The sequence below is a fragment of the Eleginops maclovinus genome, chromosome 22 (assembly GCF_036324505.1).
Source record: "Eleginops maclovinus isolate JMC-PN-2008 ecotype Puerto Natales chromosome 22, JC_Emac_rtc_rv5, whole genome shotgun sequence".
NCBI classification, from domain to species: domain Eukaryota; kingdom Metazoa; phylum Chordata; class Actinopteri; order Perciformes; family Eleginopidae; genus Eleginops; species Eleginops maclovinus.
The window spans coordinates 15,812,225-15,833,278 of record NC_086370.1 but is presented as its reverse complement, the minus strand read 5'-3'; the positions used below and the strand labels follow the sequence as shown (position 1 = coordinate 15,833,278).

Genomic DNA, 21,054 nt, shown 5'->3' with positions numbered 1-21,054 from the left:
TCCCGGACCAATGCGGCAGACAGGAGCTCCCTTTCCAAGATGGAGCTCTTTCCCCCTCTCTCTCCTTTTCTCCCAATCTCCCTTGGAGCAGCAATGCCTCTAGTGGCGATGGCCTCGGCCATTAGGGTGTAAATGATAGGCCTTTGGGTTCGCCCCAAACAAAGGCTGTGTGTTGTACTTCCTTTTTCTCTTCCCAGCAACCTTCTTCATACTTCTCTTACAAAGGATGACCTCAGATGTACTTAAACAACGAAACTCATAGTGAAATGCATGTGCGTACAACAAAATCCTCTGTGTTTGTCTGTTTCTTGGCATTTTTTGTCTACAAGTCAATGCTAGAGGATGATGTCAGTGTTTTAGTGGCAAACTCACTTTCTAGTTAGCTTGATGGACATTAGTTTCAATTAAAGTTGCCATGGAGAAAAGTGCGCTTGTAATATTTTGCAGTGAAAGTGGAGGTGAGAAATAAAATTGTCATTTAGCCGTACCAGGTGATACATCATTCTGTCCGCGCTGCTACGCCCTCGCTCACCAGTGACTTAATAGGTCTGGGCTATTTTCAAATTACAACACATAGTTGCTGAGCTCTCCGCATGGATCCATCTATGGCAATCTGACGGCAACATTTTTAATCTGCCATCCATACAGCTAAAAGGTTCATCTGCTTGACAGATGATTCTGCTGGAATATCCAATGGCACCATCCATACAGCTGATGCCATGTGTAAAATAGTTGTATGGCAAAAATGAGAATGAGAAGGAGATGAAGGACATGGTCAGACAGACATAGGGGATGTCTTATTCTATCACTCTGATCCCTCAGACAGCTCCATTCACCATCCTGCATCAGTCTTTCTGTGCTACTGAAATTCCTTGCCTACACATACAAGCATTATTCCATAAGGAGAAAAAGCTTTGAAAGCTTCTGGCAACTGCAAAGTGAAACTTTCAGTTGCTTTTCATGCTACTGCATGGCAAACTACCATGGTTGGCTGAACATCTCCATCGACTAGTTTAAACAAAACATCCCTTTGTGCACCTTGGAGGTCTACCTGTTTCCCATCAAGAATAACACACACATGTAACTTACACACTATGTGGTGTTGAGTGAAATTCTTTATGTTGGATGTGTAGACTTTGGTCAGGAAAAAAGGAAGGTCGCCATTTTTTCTTTTCTCTTCAACTAGTTGAGCACAAGGTTGTGAAGACAGACGGTGCGTCATGTAAAAGTAAAAGACTGGCATCAAATGAAAGATTGTTTAAAGTCAGAACTGCCAAAGCTTTATGCCCATCATTTATCTTGTTACCAATAGATCAAATTCACTTCATGGCAGAGTCATAAAAATGTATGAGAATGTAAATGGCTGAGTGACCCATTCATCTTGTTTAAAGTGGCAAATGTAACATGCTTCTCATCCTGGGTGATAAACTCATACTTCTCTCTTTTATGAAGGATTCATTGTTGATGGTGAAACGTCCTGAATTTCATTACGGTGGCAGGTAGACGGGCTCTGCCAACTCCTGCTGCAGTACGGTTTGTGTAAATCACTCAAGCTGTCGGCCGAGGAAGGACCAGGATGCAGAAGGGTTTTTTATGCATCAAGCTAAGATGTAACCTCAATATTTTCTGGAGCCATTTTGTCAAAGCTCACAGTGTTTTGGTCGAAAGTCTATTGGAATTTCTGCTGTTTTTAAAGCCGGCCTAAGTTTAAAAAAAATATGATAGTATGTGACATTTTCACTTCATGTGTTTTTCTTTGATAGTGTTTCCTGAATAATAACATAAATCACTCTGATTTCCTCCTGAGAAGAAAAAGTACATGTGAGTGACTCCCATTTGGCTTCCTGGGCCTGAAAAGTTGTATTTCAAAGATCTCAGTGGACAAAAAGAATGCAATCATGCCACTAAAACTCAATATTTCTGCTAGACACAGCGAGTGGTGAGTGAATCAAAGGGCAGGTTTTTCCCTCACACTAACCCACCCGCATACACACACACATTTAAAGTGCTCGCATACACTCAAATACGCATACACACACGCTCCTAGAAGAAACATACACACATTAGTCGACAGGGCAGTACACTGAGGTGGTTTATGCTCCTTGTCAGTTGGAGGGCGTGATGAAGTAATGATTAATATGGGGGATGTTTGGAAATGTAAATCTGTGCTGCAGCACAAATAAACCAGGGGGGTTTCTGGGGATGATTAAATGGACATTTCACAGTTGATTGAGCATGCAAAAAGTCATCCATTTCCCCCTAACTCTGTAAACAGCAACGGCTACCCCTTTCCTGTGAAGTATATGATGGTCGTTGTGGTTTTATATGCACACACAGGCCATTGAAGACGAATGAGTGGCTCAATTTATATAACCACTGGGATCTCCTGATTAGGTAATTTATATGGAGGACAGGTTTATAACTGCTAACTCACCGTCATGTCCCGCAACAATTACTTCTGAAATCCGGCTGTAAAAGCAGACAGTAAATTCTGCACTTTTTTTCTTTTGCTGTCATTAGGGCCCATAACCTGAGGTCTGATTTTCAATAAATCTTATTTTATGAAATGGAGGGCAATTACATCAAGAGAGAGAGAGACTTTAAAATTGATCTAAGGAGAGAGAGAGGAGTGACATGTATAGTGTCTAGATTGCCCTCTGTGGCCCCTGAGGATCTAAAAAGCTTCCAATTTACAGTATGTGCCCTACATGTTGGAGGAGGTATCATCTCTTAATGAGTCGGGAACTCATCTACTGAGGGTCAAAGTAACAAAACTTGTTCAAACAGAACAACATAAATGTAGTAAATCGTCAGTAATTGGATCAATACATGATGAGAGAAACAATGACAACAACTCTAAAAGTATATTAGAGTGAATTGCCATTTAGAATTCATGTACATTTCTGCTGCCTCAGTTTTCATATATAGATTATATACATAAATGCTGAAGGCTACAATGCTGATCACAAAGCCAAATAAATCATTTAGTTTATACAAGCTGTTGGTTAGTTTGTTTTGCTGTTGATCATGTGGGATTTATGTAGGTTTCGCCAGTGCCACGTCCCTTTTAGACTCCGGGTTTATTCTCTATTAGGATTATTAAGTGAAGTGGAATGCAGATTGTGACCATTTTTCCTCCACATAGTCACTAAATTATATATGTACAACACACTCATGCAATATGTGTCAAAACAGAGCATTACCATTACCAAACCTGTTAAGATAATGTCATCTAACGTTTCCATATACTGTATATGCACTATAACTCATTTTCGTTATGCTATATTTGTCTTCACTGTTTAAATATGTTATGCTTGCAAAATAAAATACAAATACATTATCTGGTGCCCACTTAGGAGACAGGAATTGTATACTGTTTCATAACAAAAGAAGCATCTGTTATACTGCATCTTTTCTGATTTAAAAGAGCTTTATGTCATTCTCTCTAGATCACAGTTGCAACTTCAATCGTGACATCACTGAGAGGTTTACAAAAAAACATCAAATGTAACAAATATACAATTTAACCAGAACGTCTTTAATGAAAGAAAACAATATCATTTAAATATAGTATTGTGAAAACGATAAGGTAGATTTGACATTTGGTAATAAAAAATAGATATGAAAGTGTGGTCTACATACAACTGATTACTGACATAAAGGCAGTTGTAAATAAGAAAGCTAAAAGGTAATCCATGAATTTAATGTTCTTTAAGTTGACAGAAAAATACTTTGGTTATTTGACTGTAGGTAAACACTTAAGTTAGCTTCTTAAACTCTGGGGGATTTGGCACAAACAACTTAAAATGTTATTTCTAACACTCAGCGACAACGTGGTCAAGTTGGTCAGTAGACTTTTAGGTCATTACATGTTATGTATCTTTCATAAGCAATCAAATGTTCATTCTAAAAATGGAAAATCTACTGGAATTTTGGTTGGCTAATTATCTGTACCAAATGTGCACAGTTTCAAACATAATCTATCCTCTGTCAGCCCTATTACATATTTACAACAAGGCAATAACATGTATAGCTGTCTAACTTCTTACTAAATATTTATAAGAAATTTCACTTTTCTTTTTTGCCATATGATGGTGCCAGATGAAAAACGGAAAAGAAAACATGCAAGTTACATTAAAACTAATTTAAAGTTTAACAATGTGGTTCAGCATTCATAAAATATGGGTTTCGACAATTCTCTCTGTATAGGTTGGTTTGTTCTGGAAAGCATCTGGTGAGATGTGGATGTGTGCTATTAACAAGTCCTCTGGTTGGGGTCCCACCCCAGCATGGCTGCTTGCTAAATGGGAGTCTCTTATGGAGACAAATCACACACTGGTTAGGGTTTCAATGAAAGGGGATACAGTTAGAGTACATAAATATAGCCAAAGGAAACACCACTAACCATGTGATACTCAAGCGATAGACTTTTTGTGGCCAAGAGCCAAGCTTCAGTCCGATGAGACTCAGCTACCAGAACAGCTAAAAGCTTACAGTATACAGTGTGTTTGGAAATTAAATCTGCGGTCGAGCCCAGGCTCAGATAGTTTTCAACAAGCACATTTAGCAGAACAGATGAGACGGAAAACCCCACAGAAAATACAGGAACAACTGTGTGTGTGGTGTTGTGTAATGTGCAGAAAGGCAGCCGCTTTCACTTGGTTTATTTCAGCCAAATAGAGTCAAAGAGATGCTTGTAAAAGTAATCAGAAAGAATAGGCCAGGAAAGATATATCCCGCTGAGTGCATCTTAAAACTTGATTTGTGTGTGAGAGTGTGGACATGCAATCTGTAACTAGTACAGAAACACACAACAAAGGGATCTGAATTACCTGGAAGTTGCATCTCTTTTGCCTGTAAGACAGGCACAAGGGGGATTAACTTGCAGCCAAAATTGCATTTTTTTAAACACTATATCTAGATGTTAATGTTATGTACAGGAAGAAGGATTTTGGTTTTACCGTTAGTAAACTTATATAATTGAATTGATTATAGAGTGTTTAAAGGATAATAGTAATACGTTAAAGCAGTTTTCTAGTTGCTCATAGCTGAACAACGCCTACACTGAAATCAGTAGTCTTTGTCCTCAAATGTGATCATTACGAACTCTTGTCAGACAACAGAGCACTTTATCATGAGACAGTGTATCACAATGATCATGAATCAAATTAGCAATTACAGCTTTCCAAGTTCACGAGATTTAAGAAGGAGAAAAAAAAATGTTTTGCATCTCACATGGTTCACTTCCCCATCATCTTCATTTTTGTTCACAGCTGTCACATTGATTCTCTTTCTTTTTCGCCGGGAACAAGGGGATATTGTTCTATCGTTTCAGAGTGAAAGCATGCAGGCACTCAACCTGTCCAAACCATGCTGGGTGTGCTGAGCTCTGAACTGGAAAATGCTCTCTGCCTCCCTGCAGTTTTGGACTGTCTGAAGCAGTGGTTCTCAAACATTTTCATGTCATAGAGCCTCAGATAGACACACATTTGGCAAAAGACTCTGCTGCCAGTGAGATTATATCCCCTTTCTAAAATCCTTGCTGTTCAATATTGAAAACCGACGGAGTGCTACAAGCATAATGACTAGACTGTTTGTCAAAGGTTCCAACTTGACCTAGTCTGTCTTCTGTCATGTTTTTGGTTTTTTTAAATGGACAAATAGTGTTGATTGTCACAACCCCCGAAAAGGATCAATGGGGTTGGATAACCTTTTAAAAGTCTAGAAGAGCTGCATGATGTTGTTATTTTAACCACATTTATGTTAGCAGAGGGCTAACCTGTAGTTAGCGCCTCTGTTGCGCATACGTGCTGACATTCTGCAAGTGTGGTGCAGAAGTGAGATGTGTAGAACATACTGTGCATACAGTATGTAATCAACGCTCCCCTGTGATTTGCAGTGGTTTCAGCACCTTTTGCAAAAAGGCCCGAAGTATTTCAGAGCAGAGGAAAGCCATTTGACTATTTTGAACCAGATTGTTACTTGCCAATTTTATTTATTATCCTTATTTGACTAGGTGTTTCACAAAACATTTTTCTGCGGCGTGACACACTCAGATTAGATATTTATTTTTGTTTTATCCAGACTATAAATGAAGGCCATTAGCTATTGTGAGTTTAACAAGTGTACACTCAAATCAAAAGAATGGGTGGCTCCTTTGTTATCGGAGAGTACAGTCAACAGGTGCCCCAAAGTAAACACATGGATGATTAATTGTTTGTATGTTGAGTCTCTTTTTCAAAAGACTATTAACTGCCAGAGACATTAAACATTAACATAGAATAACATTTCAAAGAACAATAGCTTTTGATTGGCGGTATCCATGAAATACGGTTTGAATCACATTGTATTGAATAATATTGTTTGGCATTGTTTGCGAACCACTAGCCTTCCACCAGGAACCAACGGTGCGTTTCTTTGAACCAGCATTTAGAACAACAAACCGGACATTTTCCAAAAAACGAATCCATTCATATTTCATAATAGGGCTCCCATGTGATCACTGAGGGTAAATCACACATAAAAATTTGAAACAGATCTATTTTTTATTAGATCACTCATATTACCTGTGGAGCCTTGGACTGAGGCCTACTTAGAAATGTACACAAAGCACACAACACATTGAACTGCGCCGTAGCTGCTCCTGGTTATGCAGTGTTTCATGACACCCTGTTTGCAGTGAAGTACTGAGCAGCTTATTAATCAGTGCTGAGAGGTCTCCCATCTATCCAGGCATATGGCTGCTTGCCTGTGGAACATTTTAAAGGCAAGCAGGTCTATACAACAACCATTAAAAGCACAGAGAGCCATATCCCTGTAAATTATTTAGCTGGGAGAGGGTAGTAAATCAGTGTGAGTGTCATATACTGAACATGGCACATGCTGGAGTGAAAAATGCATACAGAGCGACTATTCACACTCGGCGCTGAGCATGGCATTTAAAACCCTGTGCCGTCCGCCATCTCTCCACAGCCCTGTCAACTACAGTCACAACCGATTCATTGAAGTTGATTATGAATGATCCATTTCGGGAATTTGTACAATTGCACTCTGCTGAGTATTGAGCTTGTGTACACTGGAAGCGGTAGCTTATGTTGTGTTTTAAATCAATGCTCTTTTAAGAATAGTTTTTTTAAAGAATGAGGCAAGCAGAAAGTCTCTCCAGTGCGTTGATAATGGAAAACCATGTTCAGTATTAAACAAACGATGAACAGAATACTGACTTGAAGCGTTTTTGTGGCGCTAATGGTTATGCCAGGAAATGCTTGCTAAAATGTGTGTTTTCCAGAAATGCTAAAGCCTCAACTCCCCAAACCGCACATTTTGTTGTTTAGTAATAATCATTTTTCCTTTACACAGCTATTCAAATATTCCATTTGTAATTTTTGAGGGTAGAGTTATTCCTGAACGTCGGTGCTTGAGATCTGGCTTGTCGACAGGCTTCACTGTGACTGACACACTCATCAAAATGAGAATCCTTCTTGCCTGGGGGAACTGTGATACCTGTCAAATGGTGGATATCTTTTAATGTTCCTGTCTCAAATGCATGTCAGAGCAAATGCCAAGTCATAACATCAGTTATTACCTGGATGTTCAATGCCTGATTCCTCTTATTTACCTTAGGTTTCAAAAGATCCCTTCACTTGTCTTTCCCACTTTCTTTGTGGGGAGAATCATCCTAGTGGCAGTTTTTTTATCTTGGAATATTCAGTAGATTTCATCTGTTTATTTCTTGATTGACTACTTGGGTGTGCGGTTGGGGTGCATTTGTGAGTTATGTGTGCTCTCTCATAATAGGAGCCTAAAGGTTGATGGCTTGCATTTGCCAGCTTTTATCTTTAAGAATATTAACTATTAGAGATCGCCAAATCAGAAACACTCTTGGGAGTGCTGTGTGACCTCCATCTTACGCTTAGATTGCCTGGGTATAGTAGGAACACTTCTGGCTTTCTAAAAGACTTAATCCAAACTATGATGGATGGCGATTTAGCTGCATTGATATAAATGACTATATTTAAAACAAATGAAATATTAATTTTAATTGTACACATAATATCTAAATAATCAGGCACCTTTATTAAATCACATGTTGTACAGTTATACAGCAACCGACTCTCAAACTCCTAAACTGTTTTTAAATTAAATTGATTGGTTTAAAAAAGAGAAACACACAATTATATATTGAAAATGAATTTGATTGAAAAGAAAAACGTTTTTTATATACATTTTTTTTTATGTTCTATAGATCTATAAATATTGCAAGAATATCTGAATCGTGAATTGATTTGGCCACAATAACTGTGGAGTGAAAAACTGAGCTTGTTAGGTCGAATGTCTCTTCAGGAACCAAGTTAAATAATATAAATGTAAATAATTAAACATAAAGAAGAGGAATCTTTGGCTCCCATCATAATCACTACATAAAGTCTCACTATGTCCACTACTTGAGACGATGTAGGAAATATCTTACTGGCAGACTCTGAATCACGTGGTCTGCAGCTGAGATGCACTGTCTGTGTAACTCTCTGAAATTCAGTTTAACCAGCCACAGGAAATTAAGATGGACGGCACAGGTCTTCTATATCTGTCACAGGACATTTGGACGGATTAAGATGGTTAATTAAGTTAGATGTTTTCTTCCTATCACCACCTTGACAGGCAACTACATGACTTTATACAGTCCAGCACTATCTGTAAAATCAGAGTAGCACACTTAATGACTCTCATAACATCGTAATACAACATGAGATCGCTAACTGGAACTCAGACTAAATTAAAACATTGAATGTCATTACCTAAGAAATATGCTGTGGTTATGTTGTTCAGTTTGATTCTTTTCATCTGACATTATGTCCCTATAATCATATTATCATTTTTCCACAACAAATGCAAGTTATTTTGAAGATAAATAGAGAAACTTGTTTCCTCAGCACAGGGCCACCTATAATATTCTCACTAAACCTCATGCAGGGCAGAAGACAACAACAAAGGGGAAAAAACAAATGGATTGTGGGTAATTTCTCGGTTAACACTAAAATGCGTTAAAGCAATAAAAGTGATGCGAGCCCCCATATTTCCTGGGGCTGTGTTGTTGTACGTCTCGCCAATTTGTCTCCCAGTCAGGCCCATTAGTCTACTGCGCTCCCTTCTTAATACGCTCGGCTCCCCCAAATGCCACAGATCAATGTGTGATACATCGCAGCATCATCACTTACTGCATGTGGATGAGTTGAGAAATGTCCCCCTCTCCTCTTATTTCCTTGGAGAAGTCTCTATTGAGAGTCATATGGGCACAGGCATAAAGCGGTAGTTTGGTTTGGGCTTGCTGAGGAGGGAATTGTTTGGTCCACTGACATGAATGAATTGCTGGAGTAATGTGGAGGCTGGTAATAGTTGAATAGTTTATATCAATGTGATAAATATAGCTCTCATAAATCACATAAGTGTTATATATTGCTGTTTTTCACACTTGGCTCTGAGCAGGAAACTCTGGAGAATATCATTGCGGAGTGTATACAGAAAGTTCTAGGACTTCAGTGGTTCCTTAAATTGGATAATGGTCCTATGGAGTACCACCATTATACAGTACACTATTAATGCTCCCATATGGTTCTTTACGGGTGTTATTTCTCTAAAAACAGCTGCTGGGGTGGGAAATGGAGGCAAACACAAAGGCAGCTGTGTGTGTTTTCTCTCTAACAGCTTTCCATTCAAGTGAAATAGCTTCGTGTTTGCAAAGATTTGATAAGAGAAGCTTTTAATGGTATAATCATGTTTGTTTGTTAAAATAAATGCAAATCACAGCATTAACTTTGTATTTTTGGGGTTTAACAATTGGTTGTGAGGCCACGTTATGCTTTATTTGAATGCATGTACAAAACATTCTACTTTCTAATGACCTTGCAGGGCACGGAAAAACTCAATAATACATCTTTAATGAGTTAGACATTTTCTTTGGCGGAGTTGGTACTATTTAGTTCACTTACTCAGGCATGATAGATTCATAGGGTGTTGGAGGAAAAAACATTTTTTATTTGCAATTTATAAAGGGAACATTTTGAAAAGATAAATAAGGAGCAGTGTAACTCAGACCCCCGCTCCACTGACAACCAATCACTCCCTCAGCCAAACCCCATGGTCACCACCGCCAAAAACGGGAAGAAGTCTTGTCATGTAACTTTTAGTGGTATAAGCTTTCCTTCAACTTGACTCAGTGTACGCCCACTTCAGTGTTTGATTTGGTTTGAAATTCCTTTTGAGAATGTGCCTGAACTTGCTGCTTCCAGCCATTGGTCTTAATGCGTAGGTGGATCAAGCAACAACAAAATGTATGGCGCAAGATTATCAACTAAGCAAAAGTCACAAAGCCAAGTAGTCACGTCTTGTGGTTATACAGCACAGTAATGTAAGATACAATATAGGCAATAATCCATTTAAGTTTACAAAAGTGAATTGTTTACAATACAAACTCCACAGATTGACGTTATTGTGTTAATGTAGCACTTATTAAATGAGAACCTTGTTTGTCCTCAAGCAAACTAGTGTTGTTCTATGCAAAAATGTTCAAGATATGAATAGGACCACTTTGGTGTCTGTATTTTTCATTTGTTAATGTAAATTCTGCTTATAGGTAGACAAGTCCTCCCTGATAATATCTGGTCAACTTTAATATATATATATTTTTTTAAATCCTGTAACCTTTGACACAGAGTGGTACACAGAAACATCTTACCTGTAATTTATTTCTAATACATCATTGTATAATTTGATGTATACAGTAACTTTATCCGTCATTGTAGTTTGCATTATTTCAATATAGTGATTAATACCTTCACAGTTTAAACACTACAATACATCATGTAGTTTGTATTTTTTCTTCCTTTTAGCAATCACTTCCTAAGAAATGTGAACATTTTAACATATCATACAAAAAACAATACCTCCAAATCTACAAGTCACAAATAAAACCGCTTTAGGGGCCTTTTTTGATATGTATATTGTTAATATTGGAAGCTATTGTGCATAATACAGTCACTTCAAGTAGACCGAACTTGCAGACAATTATTCAATAATAATACAACACATCATAATATTTAACAACACATATTCTTTTTATACAAAAAATAATTAATCACATTTTTATGAAGTGTAAGCTGTGGACATTCCCTTGAAGAAAGTATTGACCAGTTATTATATCTTCATCTAACACGACAGAAGACCTGGGTTTATGCATGTGAGTCATGGTAATTGGTGGCCCACACCCCTGAAAATGACATCATGTACTCATACTGTCATGTAAGGCCGGTGACACACCATCAGGATTTACTCATTGAAGGAAGAGAACAGCAGAAGACAGCAATTATGTGGTAGACTGAAACCTCAACCTGTCAAATATTTGGAAGCCAATGCGTTTATTTCAAATTAGGTCTGGTGACTTTGTCTTTGATAATCCACTGGATACTCACAAAGATACAAGCTGTACAATGTCTTATATTGTATCCACACAGCTTCAAACAATTAGAATAATCTTGTGATTGTGTGCTGTAACGCCCCTGCAATACAGTGCTTAGGGTTTGCTGATTTCAAATGAAGGCAAAAAGCCTTTTGCTGCTGAGCTCATGCCTGACATTTTCTCTGCTTTTTACATTTATCAGTGACTGACAACAACCTCATCAGTGTGCATACTTCTCCAACACACTCCATTAAGGTGCCTGGAGTAAGGGTGCATTTCCATAAAATATTCTTTGTCAGAATCAGAAAATGGGCAAATTATCTGAACACTAAAACACCCCAGTGCACCGTAGATCCCAAAGCAGACAGAAATGACCTCATTTGGCTGTCTAAGCGCAAGAAAGTGTCTCACTGGTTCCACATCTGAGTGGCACAGATAGATCAACACTGCCACTTCTCTCCCATCACCTGGATGAGCACTTTGCATTTGTAAATCAATGAGGAGGGTAACCGCATGTAGAAGAGCTGGGAGGGATTCCTGTCTGCCTTGGCACAGATTTTGAAAACCAAATTAGCTCTAATACTACTCTCAGTTGGAGACTGCATTCTAGGATCAGTCTGTCAGAAAAAGGGTGCTTTTGCATTGATGGATATGACGTGACCAACAACAGTGTTGATTTTTTTAATCTCCTGGATAATAGGCTGATTTAGTAGGGATTTGCCTAAAGCTGTAGATCTGGTGACAACCACTGGGTTTTGGCTTGGTTTCATGTAGTTCACTTTACGGCTTCATTACTAAAATCACAGAAGCTGTGGACACCAAAGCAGCCCATTTAACATAAATCACACTGAGAGAATGACAGGCAGGTGTTCCAGCTAAGATGACACCTTTAACTACAATTAGAGATCAAAGGTGTAGTTGAGACGTAGGTGCTTCGTTCAATGTACAGAAGTAGATAGAGATAGTGACTGAGATGGTAACATTCTCTGTGGTTCATAAGTCAGCGTAAAATGTATTTGAAAAGTAACAATCTACACTTGTAAAACATTACTGCAAGTCAGAAATATCAAGTGCCCATAAAGTAAACATTCCAAACAAAGCCACTGTTGATAGGTCTCTTTTTCCCATCACTGAGAGCTTTTATGTTGTAATCGCAGCCTGATAAAACAACCACACATACATAAAAGATAATAATCACTGCGTGACTTATGTCTGGCATAGGGCTGAACATTATAGCAGCTTCCCCTTATTGACACAGCTGTTACACAAACTATAGGCTTGCCACTGCAGACAACGGCATGTCTTTATATTGTGCCACACACCAGCCAATGACAGCTTTAGTGGTAGTAATTCAGTAGGGTTGAATATAGGGTTAGGTGTGTGTGTATGTGTATGTGTATGTGTATGTGTGTGTGTGTGTGTGTGTGTGTGTGTGTGTGTGTGTGTGTGTGTGAGCCACGTCCTGGGTCCCCCCCGCCCCGCCAGATGTCCTGCCAGGTTTCCTGCAGTGTCTCTCTGCTCTGTGACGATCCAAGTATCTCCCAAAAATCTAAAATGGCTGCTTTAGGTCATGACCAGAAAACTGAAGATGTACAGCAAAAGCATTTTTTTCAAGACTTGTTGGTTTTAATACCTTTTTAGATTTTTTGGAATAGTTTGGTTGCCTGTGTTTTGTCCCATTGTATTTAATATCCACTTACTTACTCACAACCTCTGTTAATTATAGTGTAATCTCCATAAATCCCTAAAGTTGTTTGCCTTACTGCTTACTTTTTGCATTCAATACTGACTCATGTTCAGGCTCTGAAACCATATAAAACCCTAAGCATAACACTGTTAATTTTTACTGGGCCAGATTAGTTAGTACATCTCCCTAAAACAGCTAATTTTAAGTTCAAGACCCTCACCAGGCTATTAATTGTGTTAATAAGTTCCCTCTTAAATTAATAAAATATAAATTAAGCAGGTTTGTAATCACCATCATCACTATTTTGTAAGTGTGATTTAAACTATTAAATCTGTACCATCATCTTTTGGTGTATGTGGTTTTGTTCTGTTGAGCTCCATGCACACCTCGGCACTTTAGGTCTTGATGGACAAAGTGAATATGCACTTTAATACTCCTGTATACTCTAATAACCCCACGTTCTCTTTCTCCTCTGTGTCAAATCTTCACAGTGAGGGAGGAAAGGGGGGGGGGGGTAGGTGGGAGGGTTGGTAATTCATGCACACATGTGCCTGCCTGTTCCTACAGTGACAGGGCCAGGGGGAGGGGCACATGATAAATTGCCTTCCACCGGGACCCTCCGAGCCCAGCCACCATGATGTGGGTAAAAATGGAAATTGCTCCCTTTCACCGTCATTACATCAGTTTAGGACGCGTGTGGGCCTCAGACACTGTGAGAGGAGTTTGTACTGTGAGAGGAGTTTGTTTCGTCTGAATAACCGCTGTGCGAGAGACATGGGACAGCGTTTCTGAAGGGCTGTTCTTCTAAATAAATAATAATAACTGTAACACAGCTGGGTCAACCATATTCCCAAAAGAGCCGAAAGACGAAGTTAATTGTTTCAAAGAGTCTATACGTTAGCAAAAATATGTTATATACCGGCTCTTTAAATCACTTTGCTGATTTCAAAGTCATAAACTACGGATAATTAATGTGGCTTTGTGAGTATAATTATGTACCCATGCACCGATTTTCAAATGTGAAGTTGTTTGTATATTTAATATGTATTCAACGCTAAAGCTCAACTATGCAGCTGACTTTTCTTATATCACACAAAGCTGCACAAACGGAACGTTCATTGCCGTCGTGTCGAACAAATAATAATAGTATATTTCATTTAAATTGTTCATATGGGATGTTTTTTTAATTAACATGTATATATATATAAATAACTTTGAAAAAGTGCATGGTCTTTGCAAAATCCAATCACGATTTGTTGTTGTATGTACCTTCATGAAAATCCCATTGCTTTCCACAAGATCCTTTTTTAATAGCAAATGTAATGCTGTGTACATTAGATTTACAGGTGGGTGAGATTATCAAATGCAAATTAAAAAATATCATCCTGTTCCTGGTAATGAAAAAAAAAACAATACAAATGATATAAACCAGTGAATGGCCTCCACGTTAAATGTCACCCTGATAGATTATCAAAGGCTTGCTCTCAGCCCACAGTTTTATTATAAATAAAAAGATAGATTAGTTGAAGAAGCTTTGCACTGAACCTGAGAGCCAGCAAAATACTCAAGTAATCGTCCTTCTTTTTTTTATAATTGGGGGTTTCTTTCTTGTAAAATGTAAAACAATGAACTATGCTTTGTATTTTCTAACCCCAGAAAAATCAGCTGTCTTTGACCTTTTCCTGGTGTAGTACTTCACATTTTTTACTTAGCAAATAAACCTACGACACCTGTCAAATTAAATCTTAAACAACTTGTTAATGATTTTTACCCACCAGAAAACTAAATTCTGTTATGCAAATTCACTTTATGAAGCACGTTTAACTCTGCACACACACACACACACACACACACACACACACACACACACACTCACTAATTCCCACTCTCATTTTAGTTTCATTTAAACTTTAAAACATGTGTTCTGTTAAAAGTAAACGTTTAAAGCTTCTTAGTTATTTGGCATATAAACCAATAGAATATAAATAATAAAGATGCTCATTATATGAGCAAACTGTCCAAAATTCTAATGGACACCAATATTAATAATATTAGTATTAATTATTTTAAGTATGACAGCCAGGAAAATCGGCCATGTTGCAGATATGATCAATAAGGTTTTCTCAACCCCATTAATTAAAGTCCAATTCTCAAACTTCTCGGTGGAATATAAATCCAACTATATATACAAAATATAAGATTAATACTTCAGAAAATGAGGCACACGAAGATATGGAACAGAATTGTTTCTTATTTTTCCAGAATACATACAAAAAAATACCAATTCTCTTTCCGAGGTGTACACCTGAAAAATAACGGCAAATTTAAAATGTGGACAATTTCTGAAATTTAAGAAACAAACATGCATGTAAATTATTTTCTTCTCAATGAGACATTAAATAAGAACAAATACAATCATAGCAATTTCAAATTAACATCGAAATGAAGACCCCTACTTTAATTAGTACTCTAACATGTGTGTGTGTTTTGATTTTACCTATAGAGTTCAGTTTCAACATAATGCACTTTTTGAGTTGCTCAAATATTTTAAATTTGCAGCTTTTATCGCCTGCTTTCAAGCCGACATATAAATAAATACAGGTGAAGTCCACGGATCCCGCCCATAAGTTTAGCGCTGTTAATATAAAAGTCTTTATATTTGCATTCTTAGTTCTATAAACTTTTTAAGTCATTTTTTTCTCACTGGTATCCAAGCGCTGATGCTGTGGTGAGTCTCTGACCATACAGTGCATAAGGGGAGTAGTAAGGGCCGGTTGCAGCGGGGACGGGAACAGGGCCACCGTGGGTGGGCAGGGGGCTTTTGGAGTACGGATGGTAGCGGCTGCTGAGTCCTAGCGCGTGATGCGGGCTCCTTAGAGCCAAAGTTCCGGGGCTTCCGGGTGGACCTGACGGTGGCATGTGCATATGGCAGGCCATGGCCGCTGCTGCAGCGCTTGCCAGTGAAGAAGACCCGGGATAACCAGATATCAACTTCTCTGCTCCAGTAAAAGCAGTGTGAGTCCTCAGATGATTCAGGAGCTCTTCTGAGGAGGAGAAACGCTTGTCGCACGGTCCATTTGCCGACACCCAGTTACAAACATGGGGCAGAGGGTCATTGGGGAGCATGAACCCATATGGGTACAGGGGATGTCCGCTGAATGATGGCGCAGAGGTGTGAACGCCATGCATGTGGTGTGTCGGGTACATTAGTGGGTAGCTGGATTTCAGGGCGTTAGCGGCGGCTGCAGCTGCAGACTCGTGCGTACATGAAGCACTGGCTGCCCCCGCTAAGTGACTGGCACAATGGTAACTGAGGCAGTAAGGGTCTCTGCAAAGGCTGGCTGACATGATGGACGGTGGAGAAGCCCCAGCTAGAGGGCTGGATCCAGCCTTACTGCAGCCCAGTGAACTGGCGAGCTGTGCGTTTACCAAGCTCCCTCCGTGGGACAGGAAATGTTGAGGGTATCCAGCATAGGCCCCTGCCAAACTACCGGGATAAGCCATACCAGCAGGAGGCAAAGGGAAAACTGTCTGGCCCGGTTTGTAGGGAGAAACCGGTGCCACAAGCCCTGTCCCGAGAACGGAAGCGGAGGATACAGAAGTTATAGATGAGGAGTCCGAGGAGGAGGTTTTAGTGCCAGGCGTCGTCTCCTGGTGTTGGTTGACCTCCACGTTAATTCCACCACAGCTCACGCTTATCCTGCTGTGGCTAGTGGTGCCAGACCCGTCCGTAGAGCCATTTTTATTACAATCAGACTCTTTCTTTTCATCCCTTTCCCCACACTTCCCATCCGATGGCATGGGAGAGGCAGAAGTGCTTGAGTTGGGGCTGCCTGTCCGCGGCGTGAACGGCTGGCAGGTGGCGCTCGGCACTCGGAAACCAGACTTCTCTCCGCTTGATACGCCTGAAGACGAGTCCTTCTTATCTGAAGGCTTAGAATAAGGTTTGAAGCTAGATTTGTCATCCACACCGATGTCACTCATTTTCAAAGGACCAGATTTAGATTCCTTCTCACTAGATCCATTTGATGTTACGGAGGATAATTTGGAGGAGGGTGGTGGGTCCGGTTTGCCGATCTGAGAGCAGGTCTGAGCCAGCAGAGCCAAGGGACTTTTCTTGGCATCTAGCTGCAAAACAAAATAACATGTAGGTTTATAAATACAATTTAAACGAAGAACGACCACTTAATTCAATGATTACAAAATGTACAGTCTGCAAGCAAGCCATTTACTAAGGACATTGGCACTCACAAACGGAAATATATATTTGGTAATTACGCACGGCTCTTCCGTGACCAAAAACAAACTGCGAGGCTTTATACTTCACATAACTGTGTCTAACACTGGGATCACAATTGGACAGGATAGACTAAAGGATAAAACAATAGGCTCCCAGAACGTTGTTTCTCAAGGCACTAGCATCTGAAATAGGCTATGTTACATCGTATGTATAGCTAAAATAAATAATAAAAATCTCTTACCTCTATAGGACTGATCGGGGTAGAAGGCAAAGGCTGCAGATACTCCGGGTGCAAAATGTGTCCCGACCGTGCGGTAAGCATTTTCAAAACCTTGATGGGAAGTCTGTTTGCTTGCCTTAGTGGATGAGACGGGTGTGCAGAGTGGAGAAAAGGCTTGTTGATGCTCGATGAGCTGCTATTCCGAGAACTGCTGCTTTCCCAGGCTACACAAATACCACTATTTTTCAGGACAGACGCCGAGGGCGATGTGATCATGTCCCAATTGTCAGGAAATGAAACGGCGATGTTTTCGTCAGATTCATTAAGAAAATTTTAAAAAACAGCGAGTCTCTCTCTCGGTGAAAAATAATCGTAAAACGTTTCAATAATAAGTAATCCTGGTAGTAAAGAAGCGAGGCGCGGCAGCTGGATGGAGACCGTGCGAGGTTATCGCAGATCCGAAGCTGTGTCTTGCACCATGAGAGCCGTGAGTGCGTCTGTCTGCAGGTCCTCGCTCTGTACTCCCGAAGTACGAACTGGTAGAAATGTTCACTTCAAAAGCAGCTGAATTAGTCGGAGATTAAAGCCTTTGCCGCCTTCCAATCAAATGGGACCCTGAGGTGATTGGAGGGTCAAGGGGATGTGACGTTCTCCTCTTTGTAAGCGCCTCTATTTCGACAGCTCGGGGGAGGAGATAGGCTTGAATATATTGGTTAGTGTGAACGCTTGCACTATTTTAGATGTGGGTCTGCGGGTTTCATTTACACCAGGTTTCAGAGTTGTGTGTGAATAATAAAATAGATAAACAACCCATTTGCTAATAAAATTACAAACCACGCCAATTCAATCACTTTTTAAAATATAAACTCCTCCTATAAGGAAGTTGAGATCGAGTTTTAGCATAGACATAGACTAAATCAAATGGCTCTGTTTCTTCTCATCATTTTCTGGGTAGAGACACATGTTTTTATTATAAACAATATAAATAATTTATTTTACCCTGGTCTAATACTAAACGAAGTTAGTTATTATGAATCGATCCATCGATTTCTGTATTATGATGTGTTATCAAGCATTAGGCTATCCTTCTTTAACACAATAATCCTTAACGAGGTTTATGTGACAGAATTGTTATTTGGGAGTCTATCATTATCTTCACAAGTATTTTATTTGTTATTCTCAAACGGTTTCTAGCCCGAGACGCACATAGAGTTTTGCACGGCCAACACTGGGACTTTTTCTCGCACTGGCAAACATAAAACCAACCATTTCAGTTTGAATTCCCTAAACAGACAAGCGTTGACAGGAATAGACCAATGTAGTGATGGAGGGATGTGAATGTCACATGTTTTCAGTATAATATACACCGCCCTTCTATTTCTATCTCCACCCCTCCGTCAAGTGTCAATTCTGCTCCACCGCAATCAATCAGTTATTTGTCAGACGCTGTCAATCCAGCGCTTGATTTATGTCAGCTATTGTGGCTGATTACATGCCAGTGTGACTGCAGGAGAAGAACAAATGGGGAGATAGACGTTCTGCAAGAGACACAAAGTTTTAGGAGGAAATAAATCCATTCTCCATTTAAATTTTAGATTCTTCGACAAGAGCTAAACGACTTCCCAGAGTATGTAGGAATAAAAAGCTAAATTTTAGGATTAATCTACTTTTTTTATTCTGTACGCTGTTCAACAAAGTCTGTAACTTTCCGAGTTCTTCATTAAACCCTTTGGAGGTGACACACATGATGAAACTATAATAACTTGCAGACAGTCCTGCTCACATGTTCTATGAAGAAGTTGTTAGGGCTTTACGGTGCTAAAGTGCTTTTCCTATAATCGGCCGATTATGGTGTCAACAAGATGCCTTTGGAAAAAACAAAATAATAATAAATTAAACATAAAAATAATAATCTATGATTCATAATATAAAGTTAAAATGACCAAATAATTATTACAAACATTTTCAACTTTATTTAGTAGCGTATCCTTCCGAAATACGTTAGTTGAAACAACCTGAAGTGTAAACACTCATTCAAAAATGATAATGTGCAACAACCCGGTGAAACATCACGGTGTCTCAAAACAGAACCCTGTCCATTTCGGCTAAACGCATCTGCTATTGTGTTGTTAAAACCTGTCATCTGCCTCGGGCACACTGTCATCTGCAACAAGAACAACAAAGACAGGGAACAAAAAGAAATCCAGACATTTTATATTGATGTCAACTCGATTTTATTTACATACAATGAAAATGATTTATTTTCTTTAAGAGGTGGAGAAGCGGACAGGGAGAAAGAAAAGAAGAGAAATGGTCTGTCAGGCCGTTGAGAAAAGAAGTTTAAAATGCCTTGAACTATTCACCGCTGAGATGGCTAATCAGTATTGAGGCTCCAGGGCAATCGGGCAGCTTTTCAATGCGGTTTTCCTTTCATCTCAATCGGGATGGAGGCGCTCAATTAAAAGCCTATCAGTTTGTAAGTAAATCAACGCCTATCAAAGTTGTCACATCAAACAAAACGATTATTATTGCAACCCGCCTCTGCCATTAATCTCTTTCTGTGGTAATCTGCTTGACAGGTCAACTTGGAGAGCAAGAAAACCTGGAGTGGACAGTCAAGGGGCCAAATATGTGTTTTTGGTGGAAAACCAAAAAAACAACAACTAAATCCTATAAATAAAACAAAAGGTATTGGAGTTCACAATCTGTCACAAATGCAATTTAGGATTAAATGTATAGCCTACTGAATACATTAATATAAAACAATTATTCCCACATGTTGTAAAAAGTAGAATCCTCAACAAAAATGTAGAAATGAAATGGTTGTTAAACAAGAATAAGAAAAAGGCTTTCATTTAACAGTTGAAAAAGATGACTTTTACTTATAGGCCTAGTCTGCATGGCTGACTACAGTTTTGCAATTTAAAAAACAAGTCACAGTTATATTCTCTATACATTTATGTCATCATTTTGTATTATAAATAAACAGCTTATCAAAAGCACATTTACTTTAATGTGAGAGTTTGTAAGATGGGGGAAAAGTCTAAATGAGCTCATCTCTATTTCTTTAAATGTTTTCAGTATTGTCTAGCAAAAAAAAGGGGGGGACGTTTCACAATATGCAAAGATGTGTGATTGATAACAGGCTTGCTGTTTTCTGCAAGGGCTGTCAGTCCGTGACACAATATGTGAGTTATTAGGGCAAAGAAGGGCAACCATAAATTTTCACTGTCAGGCGAAAACCCTCTTTATTGTCCGTATGACGAATGGGCTTCTGCACCAGACACCAAAATACTCGGCATTCCCCTTAAATGGGAACACATTTTTGCAACCATAATTCATGATATTTAAATAGAAAGTTGTAATATCCCCATATATTTCATAACACTGACATGTTTATGAAACATTCTCTGCATGCAAATACAACTATTTACATCTTGTGAGGAAATGTGTTG

General features: G+C 39.0%; 1 protein-coding gene across 1 annotated transcript in view; it reads left to right on the top strand.

Annotated features, from left to right (window-relative positions):
* lrmda (leucine rich melanocyte differentiation associated) overlaps positions 1–21,054 on the top strand; it is a 236,803-nt gene that overhangs the window by 30,127 nt on the left and 185,622 nt on the right. The window contains exon 3 of the mRNA XM_063875088.1: positions 17,629–17,693. Coding sequence (XP_063731158.1) covers positions 17,629–17,693 — 65 coding nt within the window. The remainder of the gene's footprint in view (positions 1–17,628; positions 17,694–21,054) is intronic.